We start from the raw sequence: 16419 nt of genomic DNA, 5'->3' as shown, positions 1-16419 counted from the left end.
GAAAATGAAAGAAGTACACAGCCAGCACTTGCATATAGCTTACTCTGCTTAAAATATTGGCAGAATAAATGCTGATTTATAAAGCATGCCAAACTCTTGCATATCTAGTATTGGTATTATGGTATATAGATCAGTTTTTCTTCATTGCTAAAAAAAAAACATCATTAGCAACATACTTTTGAGGATAGGAAATGTCAAGTGTCTGTTCTTCATATAACTACAATCCAAACTTGTGTGTATTTTTATTAGGCTGGAAAGGCACCTTGTTAGGAGTCTCTATGGCCACAGTAAACGCCATGATATCAGAGTACGGTAGTGATGCGAAGGACATCCGAGTAGTCCTGGGCCCATCTGTTGGACCGTGTTGCTTTACATTAACACAAGAGGAAGCCAAGGCCTTTTATGACATTGACCCCTTTTGTGTCCAACAATTTCAGTCCCCTAATCCATATGTTGATATCAGAAGAGCAACACGGTAAGTCAGTCTTTGTTTCATGTATTCAAATTAACTGCATTGTTCAGATAAAGGTGATTTTCCTTGAAGGAATTTGTCAGCAGGTTTTTGCAATGTAATCTGAGAGCAGGATAAGGTAGGGCCAGGTACCCTGAATCCAGAGATGTGTCACTTACTGCACTGTGTGTTGCTGATTCAATAAATACAGTGTTTAAGCAGTAGATTATCATTATAGGACTAAGTGTCTTGTGCCTTCTAGTCACCTGCTCTGTGTATCTCCCCCACCATTGATTGGCAGCTTTCTGCTAATGTACAGGGCACACAGAAAGCTGCCAATCAGTGGTGTGAGCTCAGAGTTCAAACAATTGCTAAATCTACAGTGATTTTATCAAAACAGTACCAAGCAGCTCTGTAAGTGACACATCGCTGGCATCAGGGTCTCTACCCCCACAGCATGATACATAACAAAAAAAACTGGTCCTGCTCATCATTATGGCAGCCTTATTACACAGAACAGGTGGCTTCAGCTAATGTATATGGGAGTTTTAGAGCAGCACATGTTTATAATTCCCATGAAAAGGGAGGATGGTGCCAATCTTATCCCGCTCCCTCCCGGTGTATAATGTAATCGTATATTATACACTGACAGGGCCACATGCACAAGAAATGACCGATAATGTTTTACTGCTTTATGCAAATAGCTGTAGTAGGAAATACATGCACAATGTTTCTGTATTTTACATTGACAAGTTTAAGCTCACTTCAAGACAGATACCTTCAGCATCAGAAAACTGCTGTAAATGGGTCAAGTACTAGAGGGGAGGAATCAGAACGCTATATTTTTAGCCAGTGTCAATAATTCATGTCCAAAGTTCTCCAGGGAAAAAATGTTTTATTGAGCTAGGAGAACATTGTGAAGTCTTGTGCGCTCAAAATTAAATGAATGTTCATGTTTCTCTTCCCTGTGCCTACTACATCATGCTTTGTCCTGGATGTTATTGCTAAACATGTTTTTAAATAGAATTTTTAGGTTTGATTTAGTTCAAGTAAGCCACATGGATGAGCAGGTCCTTTATTGTGCTGATGCCACAATTTGTACATGCACCAAACAAATATTCATGGTCTGACCTGAAATTCCTTTAAAAGAGCCATGTTAAATATGTCATGTATTTTTAAACTAAAGCCAAATAGATAAAGGGCTTGTCTGTCTGTGACATTTATGGCATATTCTATTGATATGGCATATTTATGGGAGATTGATAGAATATGCCATAAATGGCCAAGCAGCAAGCAGTTTGATCTACACCTATCTCAAGAACGGGATTCCATTGTGTTCACTCATGGAATAAGATGTTCAGATATGCGCAGCAATTTTTAGTGCCCGGCATAGAAAAGAAGGCACAGATCCCCACATGGTGCTGTTTAGGGCAAAGTGCTGCTCATGTCTTCTGCGACCAGCATCATTATTTTACTAGATCACAATTTCAGGGCTAACTGCCCAATACGAGGTACACAGACAGGGGTGAACCTAGCCTCTCTGCTGCCTGAGGCGAACAGCAAAATGATGCCCCCCCCCGCACACAAAGTAAATTTTTATATCTATCCTGTAAAACTTAGTTCAATAGTGGACATTTTAATTTAGATAAATAGAAAAAAAAGGTGTCCAAACACAAGGATGTCAATGCCATCACACGCACGTACAAGATCAACACAGAAGTATCCAGAACAAGGGTCAGTAATGGCAATGGTAGGCCTGGCACAGGGCCGGACTGGGACAAAAATGCAGCCCTGCCACACAAATCCCACCAGCCCACAAACTATAACACTCATCAGCCCCGATCAGTGAATTTTTGCTATACTTTGTCATCCACTCATCACTCTCTTAAAGGAGTTATTTGAAGAGCCACATGTGAATGGCACCACATTGCGTATGATTGACCACAGTTCCATTTACATGGTGCTCTTCAAAGTTACGTTTCCCAGGATCATGGGGGTCCCAGCGGTCAGATCCACAACAAATAGAAAGTGATCCCCTATCCCCACATAATTCTCCATACAGTATTATGGGCCCCATATAATGCTCCATACAGTATAATGGGCCCCATGTATTACTTCATACAGTATATTGGCCTATTGGGCCCCATATATTATTCATACAGCATAATGGGACCCATATATTACTTCATACAGTATAATTGGCACCATATATTACTTCATACAGCATAATGGCCCCCTTTTTTTGATGTAATGAATATGGGTTAAATTCACATAAGGGAAGTACTTTTTTGCTCATTTTTACTTCCTTTTGATCCTTTATATAAAAAGGATTTTAATTACTTCTAAAAAGTGATACCAAACATACCATATACTTTAGGTATAGCTACCCCTGTGTTTGCAGATCTGAAACTTGTTTTTCCCATTGAAATTTTAAATTTTATGCAATTTTTTGTTCAATAAAGATTTATCTATTTTTTTAAAAAATATTTGGCATTTTTTTCCATATGTTTGTAGGTATATGTATATATGCAAATTTTAGGCCATGCCCCCTGACCACACCCATTTCACAACTAGTCACACCCATATCCATGCCCCAGCCATACCCATTTAGCACTGCTGATCATACTGACTGGTACTGAGAGCACAGTGGCTGTCATTATGGGCACAGTGGGTGGTACTGTGGGCACACTGACTGGTACTGAGGAAAAGAAACAAAGAACAGAGAGAGAAAAAAAAGAAAACAGAAAGAGAAAGAAAGAACAGAGAAAGAAAGAAAGAAAGAAAGAAAGAGGGGAAAGAAAGAAGATAGAGAGAAATAAAGAGGGGAAAGAACAGAGAGAGGAAAAAAAGAAGAAAGAAAGAAACAGAGAGAGAAAGAAAGAGGGGACAGAAAAAAAGAACAGAGAGAGAGAAAAAAAAGAAAGAGGGGAAAGAAACAAAGAACAGAGAGGGAGAGAGAAACAAAGAGGGGGAATAAAGAACAGAGAGAAACAAAGAAAGAACAGAGAGAGAAAGAGGGGAAAGAAAAAAGGACAGAGAGAGAAAGAAAGAACAGAAAGGAACAGAGAAAGAAAGAGGGGAAAGAAAGAACAGAGAGAGAAAGAAAGAGGGGAGAGAAAGAAAGAACAGAGAGAGAAAGAAAAAGAGGGGAAAGAACACAGAGAGAAAGATAGAAAGGGGAAAGAAAGAAAGAAAGAAAGAACAGAGAGAGAGAGAAAGAGAGAAACAGAGAAAGAAAGAACAGAGAGAGAAAGAAAGAGGGGACAGAAAAAGAACAGAGAGAGAAAATAAAGAAAGAGGGGAAAGAAAGAACAGAGAAAGAAAGAAAGAGGGGAAAGAAAGAAATAGAAAAGAATAGAGAGAAAGAAAGAACAGAGAGGTAGAAAGAAAGGTGAGAAAGAAAAAACAGAGAGAGAAAGAACAGGGAGAAAAAAGAAAGAAAGAGGGGAGAGAAAGAAAGAACAGAAAGAAAGTAAGAACAGAGAGAGAGAAAGAAAGAACAGAGAGAGAAAGAAAGATTAGAGAGAAAGAATGAAATATTAGAGAGAGAAAGAAAAAGGGGAAAGAAAGAGAAAGAAAGAAAGAACAGAGTGAAAGAAAGAACAGAGAAAGAGAAAGAAAGAGGAGAAAGAACAGAGAGAAAGAAAGAAAGAAAGAAAGAAAGAGGGGAAAGAAAGAACAGAGAGAAAGAATGAAGAAAGAAAAAGAACAGAGAGAGAAAGAAAGAGTGGACAGAAAAAAGAACAGAGAGAGAAAAAAGAAAGAAGGGAAAGACATAAAAAACAGAGAGAGAAAGAAAGTAAGAAAGAGGGGAAAGAAAGAAAGAACAGAGAGAGAAAGAAAGAAAGAGGGAAAAGAAAGAAAGAACAGAGAGAGAGAAAGAACAGAGAGAGAAAGAGGAAAGAAAGAAAGAAAAGCGAGAGAGAAAGACCAGAGAAAGAAAGAAACAAAGAGGAGAAAGAAAGAGAACAGAGAGAGAAAGAAAGAACAGAGAGAGAAAGGAAGAACAGAGAGAGAAAGGAAGAACAGAGAGAGAAAGAAAGAACAGAGAGAGAAAGAACAGAGAGAAAACAAGAAGAGAGAGAAAGAAAGATTACAGAGAGAAAGAAAGAGGGGAAGAAAGAAAGAACAGAGAGAGAGAGAAAGGAAGAGGGGAAAGAAAGAAAGAACAGAGAAAGAAAAAAAAAAGAAAGATTAGAGAGAGAAAGAAAGAACAGAGAGAGAGAAAGAGAGGAAAGAAAGAACAGAGAGAGAAAGAACAGAGAGAAAGAGGAAAAGAAAGAGAACAGAGAGAAAGAAAGAACAGAGAGAAAGAAAAAGCAGAGAGAGAAAGAAAGAGGGGAAAGAAAGAACAGAGAGAGAAAGGAAGAGGAGAAAGAAAGAAAGAACAGTGAGAAAGAAAAAAGAAAGAAGAGAGAGAGAAAGAGAGAGAGAAAGAGAGTAAAGAAAGGAAGAACAGAGAGAGAGAAAAATAAAAAAAGAAAGATTAGAGAGAGAAAGAAAGAACAGAGAGAGAGAAAGAACAGAGAGAAAGAAAGAAAGAGAACAGAGAGAAAGAAAGAACAGAGAGAGAAAGAAAGAAAGAACAGAGCCAAAGAAAGAACAGAGAGAGAATGAAAGGAAGAGGAGAAAGAAAGAGCAGAGAGAAAGAGAAAGAAAGAAGAGGGAGAGAGAGGAAAGAAAGAAAGAGCAGAGAGAGAGAGAAATAAAAGAAGAAAGATTAGAGAGAGAAAGAAAGAACAGAGAGAGAGAGGGAAAGAAACAGAGAGAGAAAGAAAGAAAGATTCTATAAAGATACTATAGCAGCCCGGCTCCCATTGTAGTGCCCACCTGAGCCTCCTGATGCAGGACATATCATGATTTGTTCACATGGCCGACATCCCCGAGTCCAAGGTGATCTTGCTGTCCACAATGTCATAGGAGGACACGATGATGGATCTGAAGCATTCCCTGAAGTGCCTCCATGGTTTCGTCACAATCTCCTCCCGAAATTACCTCATTTCCGGTCAGCTTCTAGCACGTCACTTCCGGTGGAACGTCACGTGCAAATTTTAAAGTGCTCCTCGGGGCTCTGCCATGTACTCCTGTGTCCACAGGAAAAGTAAGCTCCCGGCTGGGGCAGTGGGGCAGACTCTCTCTCAAAATCGGGACTGTCCCGCTGGATCCGGGACGATTGGGAGGTATGAATGCTCCCCACCATACACCTTGTACACGTATGGCTCCAACACCTCATACACACAAGGTTCCGCTTTGTATGCCTCGTACACACATGGCTCCGCTCCATACACCTCGCACACACACGGCTCCACTCCATAAACCTTGTACACATGTGGCTCTGCTCCATACACCTTGTACACACGCAGCCGCGCTCTGTACACCCTGTACACACATGGCTCCACTCCGTAAACCTTGTACACATATGATTTTTCTCCATACACCTCCATACACACGTGGCTCCACACCGTACACACACGGCTCTGCTCCGTTCCGTACATGCACAGCTCTGCTCCACTCCGTACACACACGGCTCTGCTCCGTACACTTAGTTTTGTACTCCCCGTACACACGCGGCTCCGCTCCGTACACCCCGTACACACGCGGCTTTGCTCCATAAACCCCGTACACATGGCTCTGCTCTGTACACCTCGTACACACGCGGCTCTGCTCCGTACACCTCGTACGCACGCGGCTCCGCTCTGCACACCTCGTACACACACTGCTCCGTTCCGTAGATCTCATACACACGGCTCCGCTCCGTACACCTTGTACACTTCTCTGCTCCGTACACCTCATACACACACGGCTCCGCTCCGTACACCTCGTACACATGTGGCTCCACTCCGTACACCTCGTACACACACACAGCTCTGCTCCATACACCTCGTAAACATTTCTGCTCCGCACATCTCGCACACGCGCGACTCCGCTCCGTACACCTCGTACACATGCGGCTCCTCTCCGTACACCTCGTACACGCGCAGCTCCACTCCGTACACCTTGTACACACACGGCTCTGCTACATCCACCCTGTAAACCCCTCCTGACCCCACACATAAACTTCCCTCATCCAGCACCATGACAACCAGCACAGCAGAGTCCTGTATACACCGAGGGCTGTGCGCACAGGTCCTGTGATGAGGTCACAGGAGGGGAGGAGTCAGGTGTCCCATGATCAGGGGCCCCTGACTCCTCCACTCCTGTGACCTCATCAATTACAATTTAGCCTCTGCACGCTACCCGCAACAACAGCGTGCAGAGGCTAAATTGTAGGTGCTGCGAAATGTGAAGGGGCTTATAATGGGGCAACCAAACAGTGCCACTCCTGTGATAAGAGGTGGACTACAGTCAGTTTTCTTTAAACCCTAATACATACTGATCATCTTTAAAGTGAAGCTAATATAAAGTGAATGGTCTGGTTCATCTGATTTTGTTTCTTCTTTTTTTCCCCCCTTGAAGGATTCTCCTGGAACGTGGTGGTATTTTACCACAGAATATTCAGGATGATACCATAGAAGACAAGAGTCAAAATATCACACTCTGCACCTCCTGCCACTCAGACAAATTTTTTTCCCATGTTCGGGATGGGAATAATTTTGGCACTCAAATCTGTTTCATATCTATAAAGTAGTGGCTGTCTCCATATTCAAAAGGACTAAAGATGTGTGATTTAATTGTAAGATAAATGCTACATACCTTCTACTATGCATCCTGTTTGTGTACAGTGTACTTGCATTAATCTGTATATACAGTCTATACATATATGTATTATAAAGATGTATGTAAACGCATGATTGTTAGATCCCACACTTGGACGTCAGCAGAGAACCAAAGAAATTTAAATGTCACTCAGAACAATCCCTGTGGACACGATCTAAAGTTATTTGTGCAGTAGTTCAACAAAATCAAAAGTGGCTGGATGTTAATGGTGAACACTTTGAGCACCTAACATGACTGCAGAAGTCACACATCACTTACAGCTCTTCGTTGTTGTCTACATAAATCTAGTAGTGGAGATAATTGTCCAATTACTTTTGGTCCCTTTAAAAACAGGGTGGCACATGTTAAGGAGCTGAAACTCCCAAACCCTTCATCCAAGTTTAATGTGGATACCCTCAAATGAAAGCTGAAAGTCTGAACTTCAACTGCATCTGAATTGTTTTGTTTAAAATTCATTGTGGTAATGTCTAGAACCAAAATTAGAAAAATGTTGTCTCTGTCCAAATATATATGGACCTAACTGTATATATATATAGCTCTGGCAAAAATTAAGAGACCACTTTAAAATGTTCAGCTTGATTTTCCTCTTTATAGGCATATTTTTTAGTAAAATGTAAATTGTTCATGTATTCTATAAACTACTGACAACATGTCTCCAAATTTGCAAGCAATACATTTTGTATTTTTTTTTTCTGAAAATGAGAGTCAAAATTAAAAAATGTAGTGCTTTCAGACCTCAAATAATGCAAAGAAAACAAGTTCATAATCATTTAGAAACAACAATACTAATGTTTTAACTCAGGAAGAGTTCAGAAATCAATATTTTGTGGAATAACCATGATTTTTAGTCACAGCTTTCATGTGTCTTGGCATGCGAATTTCCACCAGTCTTTCACACTGATTCTGGCGCAAAAATTTAAGCAGTCCTTCTTTGTTTGATGGCTTGTGACTATCCATCATCCTCTTGATTACATTCCACAGGTTTTCAATGGGGTTCAGGTCTGGAGAATGGGCTGCCCATGACAGGGTTTTGATGTGGAGGTCTCTTAATTTTTTCCAGAGCTGTATATACAGATGTATTTTATACTGAAAAACTCTTATTTAAATGGTTTCTAATTTTTTAACCAACTGAATAAATCACTAGTACAGACATATATATACTGCTCAAAAAAATAAAGGGAACACTAGACACTCTTACTGAGCATACACATGGATGTTAGTGACCTTCCTATCATTTCTACCTGCTGTTTATTCCATTGGGAAAACAGCAGGAGAAATTGAAACACAATCAGTGTTGATTTGACAGAAGTGTGACTTAGGCCTCTTTCACACATCAGTTTTTTGCCTTCAGGCGCGATCCGGCTTTTTTTTGTAAAACCGGATCCGGCAACTTGTCTCATTCCGGCGTCTGGAAAAAACGGCTACTGTAACGTTTTTTGTCTCCGGCGAAAAAGCCGGAAGCGCCGGATCCGGCGCTTCTAGCTTTTTGCTACAATGAAAGTCTATGGGCGCCGGAATGCGCCGGATCCAGAAAAAGACGGATCCAGCCACCGGATCTGTTTTTTTTAAGTCTGCGCATGCTCAGATCCAATTGGCCAGCTCCCAGGAACAGATATAACCTGCTAGACGGATCCAGCAAAAAAACGGATCCGTTTCTACAGTTCTCCAAAATTTATGCCGGATCCGTTTTTTCTAAAAATAGCCGGATCCTGCCTGACGGCAAAAAACTGATGTGTGAAAGTAGCCTTACTTGGAGTTACATTTTGTTATTTAAGTGTTCCCTTTATTTTTTGAGCAGTATATTTTATCATAGAACTCTTACTCCACTTATGAGCCACATTTTCCCCTCACCATGGCATACTAAACTCATTGTCCACTCTGAAAAAAAAGCTTAAATCTGTCTTGGTCAAAGCAAGATAGACTGCCACCACAGTGAGGCATTAATTTGCCGAACATAATGAAGTATATGGAGATAGAGGATGAGGAGGAGTAAGGAAAACTCAGCACAGTGACCCAGGCAGCCACAGGCAGATCAAGCTTCTGTTTGGAGTAAATGTATTTTACTTCAGTGGTGAATTCACAGCCACAATGCTCAGAATTGCTGTATAATGTCTTCCGAGCTGCTGCTTCTGATTCTGTCTGTGTGTTGCAGAGAAGGAAGTCCTGGAATTCCTCTTGTCTCTGTGAACTGTGTTTGAGGTATCATCACATCTAGTGTTTTCCCACAATCTCAGAGAGAACTGAAAATTAGAGCTGGAGACAGACGAGGAAAAAACTGCTGATAAATGCAGAACATGGATGATGTAACTGTCAGAGGTTATGTCTTTCCTCATTTAAATACACATGGCAGTGTATTTTGAAACGCTTTGGAAATAACAGATACGCTTTGATTCAACCACTTGTGGAATTTTTACTTTGTACAACTATAATTACACTCTCGCAAAGAAAACGTCTCTTCTGCTTCTCTTTCTGAGCTCCCATTTTCACTGGATCCAATATTGTCCAACCTTCCAAACTTTCAAATGTTCCTTAAAACTCACCTGTACCAACAACAAGCATGATCGGACCTAAATTGTCACCTCCATCTGACAAGTATAGAGATGCTTTCTCCATTTTGTGACCTGTGTCTCTTATTTACTATAGAATGGAAGTTCACTTGGGCAGGGATCCAAGCTAATGTATAAGCATTGTTTCACTAATATGTAGCACACAGTCTTTTGTAATTGCTACAACGTATCATATTGTGCCACTGTTAGCATTACGGAGGCTGATGGCTATTGTGACAGAGTCACTGGTAAAGTACTGGATGGGACATATGTGTCACTGAGGTTGTTAGCTTCAGTGATATGAACCTAGAAAAATGCTTTGGCACGCAAACTGCTGAGAGGGGTTAATCTGCCATGTTAGCGACTAGGTTTTTAAGTGATCAGCTGAAGACAGTGTGGGAGACTGTTCACCTTATCTCCTTCCCAGGGTGTGGTTTAGAAGGTAAATAGTCAGCCTTCTGAGACATGCGGTGTTAGGTGTGCCTGGAGGTGAGAGCGCCAGACCTCTGTTTGTAGTATAGTCTAATTACTGAACCCTGTTGTTTTTCCTGAGCGGGTGGATCCACACAGCAATATGGAGTGCACTATATGTTATCTTTCATTTCTCTGTGAGCAGACAAGTGAGCAAATCAACCACACTATATAAATAATAATGAAATATTATTAGAAGAATGCTAATATTACTACAAAGTTTTTTGTACTAAATAAATACTAAATGCAGAAAATTGATCATAAAAATACAATAAAGGTTATTAGATTACCAAAATTAAAAAATCCATCTAATGGGGCACCAACAGCAGGGTATAGCACATAATAAATAATGAAGAGAGTAGATGATATTTCTGTGGGGGAGGTCAGGACACCAGAGCCCCGATATCCTCGGCTGCGACTACAGTCCTGCCCTCCTCTTACACACATACACATACATATATATATACACAGTGGGTACGGAAGTTATTCAGACCCCTTTAAATTTTTCACTCTGTGTTTTATTGCAGCCATTTGGTAAATTAACAAAAGTTATTTTTTTTTCTCATTAATGTACATTCTGCACCCCATCTTGACTGAAAAAAAACAAAAATGTAGAAATTTTTGCAAATTTATTAAAAGCGAAAAAACGAAATATTACACTCATATTTAAGTCACATGCTGTCCATTTCCTTGTGATCCTCCTTGAGATGGTTCCACTCCTTCAATGGAGCCCAGCTGTGTTTAATTAAACTGATAGGACTTGATTTGGAAAGGCACACATCTGACTATATAAGACCTCAGAGCTGACAGTGCATGTCAGACCAAACAGAATTGTCAGAGACAGAATTATGGCAAGGCATAGATCTGGCAAGGTTACAAAAGAATTTCTGCAATACTCAAGGTTCCTAAGCACAGTGGCCTCCATAATCCTTAAATGGAAGACGTTTGGGACTACCAGAAGTCTTCCTAGAACAGGCCGTCCAGCCAAACTGAGCAATCGTGGGAGAAGAACCTTGGTGAGAGAGATAAAGAAGAACCCCAAGATCACTGTGGTTGAGCTCCACAGATGCAGTAGGGAGATGGGAGAAAGTTCCACAAAGTCAACTATCACTGCAGCCCTCCACTAGTTGGGCATTCATGGCAGAGCAGCCCGATGGAAGCCTCTCCTCAGTGCAAGACATATGAAAGACATATGAAAGCCCGCATGGAGTTTGCTATTTCCCAGGCAATGAGAAATAAGATTCTCTGGTCTGATGAGACGAAGATAGACCTTTCTGGTGATAATTCTAAGTGGTAGGTTTGGAGAAAGCTAGGTACTGCACACCTGCCCAATACAATCCCAACAGTGAAACATGATGGTGGCAGCATCATGATATGGGGAAGTTTTTCAGCTGCAGGGACAGGACAACTGGTTGCAATTGAAGGAAACATGAATGCGACTAAGTACAGAGATATCGTGGATGAAAACCTCTTCCAGAGTGCTCTGGACCTCAGACTTGGCCGAAGGTTCACCTTCCAACATGACAATGACCCTAAGCACACAGCTAAATTAACAAAGGAGTGGCTTCACAACAACTCTGTGACCATTCTTAACTGGCCCAGCCAGAGTCCAGACCTAAACCCAATTGAGCATCTCTGGAGAGACCTGAAAATGGCTGTCCACCAACGTTCATCATCCGACCTGACGGAACTGAAGAGGATCTGCAAGAAAGAATGGCAGTGGATCCCCAATTCCAGGTGTGGAAAACTTGTTGCATCAATTCCAAAAAGACTCATGGCTGTACTAGCTCAAAAGGGTGCTTCTACTCAATACTGAGCAAAGGGTCAGAATACTTATGACCATGTGATATTTCAGTTTTTCTTTTTTAATAAATTTGCATAAATCTCTACATTTCTGTTTTTTCAACCAAGATGGGGTGCAGAGTGTACATTAATGAGAAAAAAATGAACTTATTTGAATTTACCAAATGGCTGCAATGAAGCAAAGAGTGAAAAATTTAAAGGGGTCTGAATATCTGAATACTTTCCATACCCACTATATATACTGTAATTGTAATTTAAAATAACCAATAAATTTCATTCAACTTCACAATTGTGTTACACTTGTTGTTGATTCTTCACCAAAAATTTACATTTGGTATCTTTATGTTTGAAGCATGATATGTGGGAAAAGGTTGAAAAGTTCCAGGGGGCTGAATACTTTTGCAAGGCACTGTAAATTTGGTGTTGCTGTAATCATACCGACCCGATGAACAAATGGGTCTTATCACTTTTAATTCATGGTGAACGGCGCAAAAAATAAAAACATTAACTGAATTGCTGTTTTTTGTTCAATCTGTGTTTGAAAACTCTGAATAAAAAGTGATCAAAAAATATTATGTACCCCAAAATGTTACCAAAAATATTTGCAACTTGTCCCGCAAAATATAAGCCCTCATACATCTCTGATTGTTACAAAATAAAAAAGTTACAGCTCTCAGAATGTGGCAATGAAAAAAAACTACTTTTTATAATAAAGCAAAACATAAAAAACCCGTATAAATCTGGCATCACTGTAATCACAGCAACCCAAAGAATAAATCTGCCTTATCACTTATACTGCACAGTGAATAGCACAAAAATAAAAATAAGTGGTATTATTGTACTGCTGTCCATTTGTTCATTCTACCTCCCAAAAAATCTGAATAAGGCTCAGCTCACATTTATCTTGCGCTCTCCACTGAGCGCTTCCATCCAGGTTTTGGTGTAAGTTCCCCAAAACCACGGTTCAAAAAACATCAGAGACCAAACCACTCACTTATGAGGCAGATGGAGTCACTTTGGACTGGTCTCTGCTCTGGCGGTGTTGTATCCTATTCGGGTTCTTCTTAGCACACAAGTGTGGATGACTACAGATCTGTGCACGCCTAAAAAGATGGATAGCACCGGAGCAGATGCCAAACAGAGTACAAAGTGTCTCCATTTGTCTCATGGTGGGTGGTTTAGTTGGAGGTTTTGTCTGAATCACATTTTTGTGCGATTTACCCGAAAATCCTGACATAAGCACTCAGCGTAGAACACAAGAATGTGATACCAGCCTTATATTGGAAGTGATCGAAAAATATATTGTATTCCAAAATGTTACCAATAAAAACCCTAATTTATCCTATACAAAACCAGCCCCCACTCAGGTCCGTCATCTGTCACTGGAACTATAGGGGGTTCCCAGATTACTGGTAGAACAAAGACTCAGGAAAAGCGACATGACTCCCATCCCTCAGATAAAAACCAGTGAATCCTGCTCTCCCAAAATCCAAATGTCCCCAAGCCTTCTGAGCCCCACTGTGCTTAAACCGCAGTAAGCGGCCACATGTTTGGCATTAACCCCTTCCTGACATCAGACGTACTATCCCGTCCATGGGCCCCAAAAACCAAGCCACCACACAGCATCATCAGCGAAAAAATAAAAAAGTTATAGCTCGCAGAATAAAGCGATGCAAAAATAATTATTTTTTATATAAAATAGTTTTCATTGCATAAAACCGACAAAACATAAAAAAGACCTAAATGAGGTATCGCTGTAACCGTACTGACGCGAAGAATAAAACCGCTTTATCAATTTTACCGCACACAGAACGGTGTAAACGCACCCCCCTAAAGAAATTCATGAAACGCTGGTTTTTTTTCATTCTGCGTCCCAAAAATCGGACTAAAAAGCGATCAAAAAATGTCACGTGCTCGAAAATGGTACCAATAAAAACGTCAACTTGTCCCGCAAACAATAAGACCTCACATGACTCGGTAGGTCAAAATACGGAAAAATTATAGCTCTCAATATGTGATGATGCAAAAACTATTTTTACAATAAAAAGCGTCTTTTAGCGTATGACAGCTGCCAAATATAAAAACCGCATAAATAGTAAATCAAACCCCCCATTATCACCACCTTAGTAAGGGAAAAATAATAAAATTAAAAGAAAATGTATTTATTTCCATTTTCCCATTAGGGTTAGGGTAAGGGCTAGGGTTAGGGCCAGGGCTAGGGTTAGGGTTAGGGCTAGGGTTAGGGCTGAGATTCGGGTTAGGGGTGTGTTGGCGTTAGGGTTGGAGTTAGAATTGGGGGTTTCCACTGTTTGGGCACATCAGGTGCTCTCCAAATGCAACACGGCGTCTGATCTCAATTCCAGCCAATTCTGAGTTGAAAAAGTCAAATGGTGCTCCTTCCCTTCCAAGCTCTGCCATGCGCCCAAACAGTGTTTTACCCCCACATGTAGGGCATCAGCCTACTCAGGACAAATTGCAAAACAACTTTTGGGGTTCAATTTCTCCTGTTACCGTTAGGAAAATAAAAAATTTTGGGCAAAAATTTCATTTTTGTGGAAAAAAATGATTTTTTTATTTTCACGCCCAGGCGTTATAAACTTCTGTGAAGCACTTGGGGGTTCAAAGTGCTCACCACACATCTACATAAGTTCCGTGGGGGGTATAGTGTCCAAAATGGGGTCACTTGTGGGGAGTTTCAATAGTTTAGGTACATCAGGGGCTCTCCAAACGCACATGACACCCGCGGACCATTCCATCAAAGTCTGCATTCCAAAACGTCACTACTTCCCTTCCGAGCCCCGACATGTGCCCGTACAATATTTTTCTCCCACATATGGGGTATCAGTGTACTCAGGACAAATTGGACAACAACTTTTGGGGTCCAATTCCTCCTGTTACCCTTGGGAAAATAAAAAAATTGGGGACTAATTGATCATGTTTGTGGAAAAAATACGATTTTTTTATTTTCATGCCCGGGCATTATAAACTTCTGTGAAGCCCTTGGGGGTTCAAAGTGCTCACCACACATCTAGATAAGTTCCTTAGGGGGTGTAGTTTCCAAAATAGGGTCATTTGTGGGGGGTTTCCACTGTTTACGTGCATTAGGGGCTCTCCAAAGGCAACATGACACCCGCAGACCATTCCACCAAAGTCTGCATTCCAAAACGTCACTACTTCCCTTCCGAGCCCCGACATGTGCCCATACAGTAGTTTTCTCTCACATATGGGGTATCAACGTACTCAGGACAAATTGGACAACAACTTTTGGGGTCCAATTTCTCCTGGTACCCTTGGGAAAATAAAAAAATTGGTGACTAAAAGATCATGTTTGTGGAAAAAATACAAATTTTTTATTTTCACGCCCGGGCGTTATAAACTTCTGTGAAGCACTGGAGGGGTTAAAGTGTTCACCACACAACTAGATAAGTTCCTTGGGGGGGTCTAGTTTCCAAAATGGTGTCATTTGTTGGGGTTTCCACTGTTTTGGTACATCAGGGGCTTTCCAAACGCGACATGGTGTCAGATCTCAATTCCAGCCAAAAACGTCAAATGGCGCTTGTTATGAACTCATTTTCTGCTCCACCAGTTGAGAGTTCCCCTTCCGTTCTCCCTCTGGTGGTGACAGGAGGTAGTGAGGTTGGTTTAAGTGGTAGTGATCTGCCACCTGATGAGGAAGATAACGATTGGATCTCTGGAGTATCAGACTGGATATAAGACAGCCGACGCCCTATCCTAATGCTGGTGATTCAGTCTGCTTCTGAGGTCCTGGACTTCAGCTCTCTTCCAGTCTTCTCAAGTTAAGTTTGTTTTTTGCTTATGTTCACACTTGCGCTTGTTGGTCAATTCAGTTTCTTGTGTAATCAGCCTGCCCCTGCTGGGGCTATGCTGAATTTCCACTCCTATTTATCAGTATTTGCCAATCTGCTTTTTGTCCCTTATTAGATTGGTCTCTTTTTGCTCTGTCTCAGAATATTTCAGAGTGCTGATAAAGGTTTTGAAGTCTAGTGACATCAGTGTTAATTTTGCTATCAGAAGTGTTGGACAATATTTTTGTAGGTTTTTTTTGGCAGATTGCAGACAGTGTCTTTCCTTTCCTGTCCTTTTTAGTTAGCCAGGCCCCATTGTTTGCTCAGCCTATTTTCCTGCCTTTGTTTGTGTTTTCATCTTGTTTCACCGTCAATACATGTGGGGGGCTGTCTTTCCTTTCGGGTCTGCTCTGGGGCAGTTAGTTTTCCTGTTTTCCTGCTTTAGGTTTATGTAGCTCTCCGGTTGTGATGAGGCGTCTAGGACCATCGTAGGAATGCACCACGTCTGCTGCTAGTTGTGCGGTTAATATCAGGGATCTGCAATCTGAATAGTTACCAACTTCTCTGGTTTTCTGAGACTTAGGCTGGTTTCACATTCGCGCTTTTTAAGCGCACGCACGGCCGG

General features: G+C 41.1%; 1 protein-coding gene across 4 annotated transcripts in view; it reads left to right on the top strand.

Moving 5' to 3' along the window:
* LACC1 (laccase domain containing 1) overlaps window positions 1–12501 on the top strand; it is an 89025-nt gene extending 76524 nt beyond the window's left edge. For all 4 annotated transcript variants that reach the window (XM_073580295.1, XM_073580292.1, XM_073580293.1 and 1 more), the window contains 2 exons: window positions 250–475; window positions 6908–12501. In XM_073580295.1, the coding sequence (XP_073436396.1) occupies window positions 250–475; window positions 6908–7079 (398 nt within the window). In that variant the 3' untranslated portion in view covers window positions 7080–12501. The remainder of the gene's footprint in view (window positions 1–249; window positions 476–6907) is intronic.
* Window positions 12502–16419: the final 3918 nt, after the last annotated feature.

Source organism: Dendrobates tinctorius, unplaced genomic scaffold (genome assembly GCF_039654945.1).
Source record: "Dendrobates tinctorius isolate UK_male_01 unplaced genomic scaffold, ASM3965494v1 ptg000064l, whole genome shotgun sequence".
In the NCBI taxonomy this organism is placed as follows: Eukaryota; Metazoa; Chordata; class Amphibia; order Anura; family Dendrobatidae; genus Dendrobates; species Dendrobates tinctorius.
This window is presented reverse-complemented; position numbering and strand designations above follow the sequence as displayed.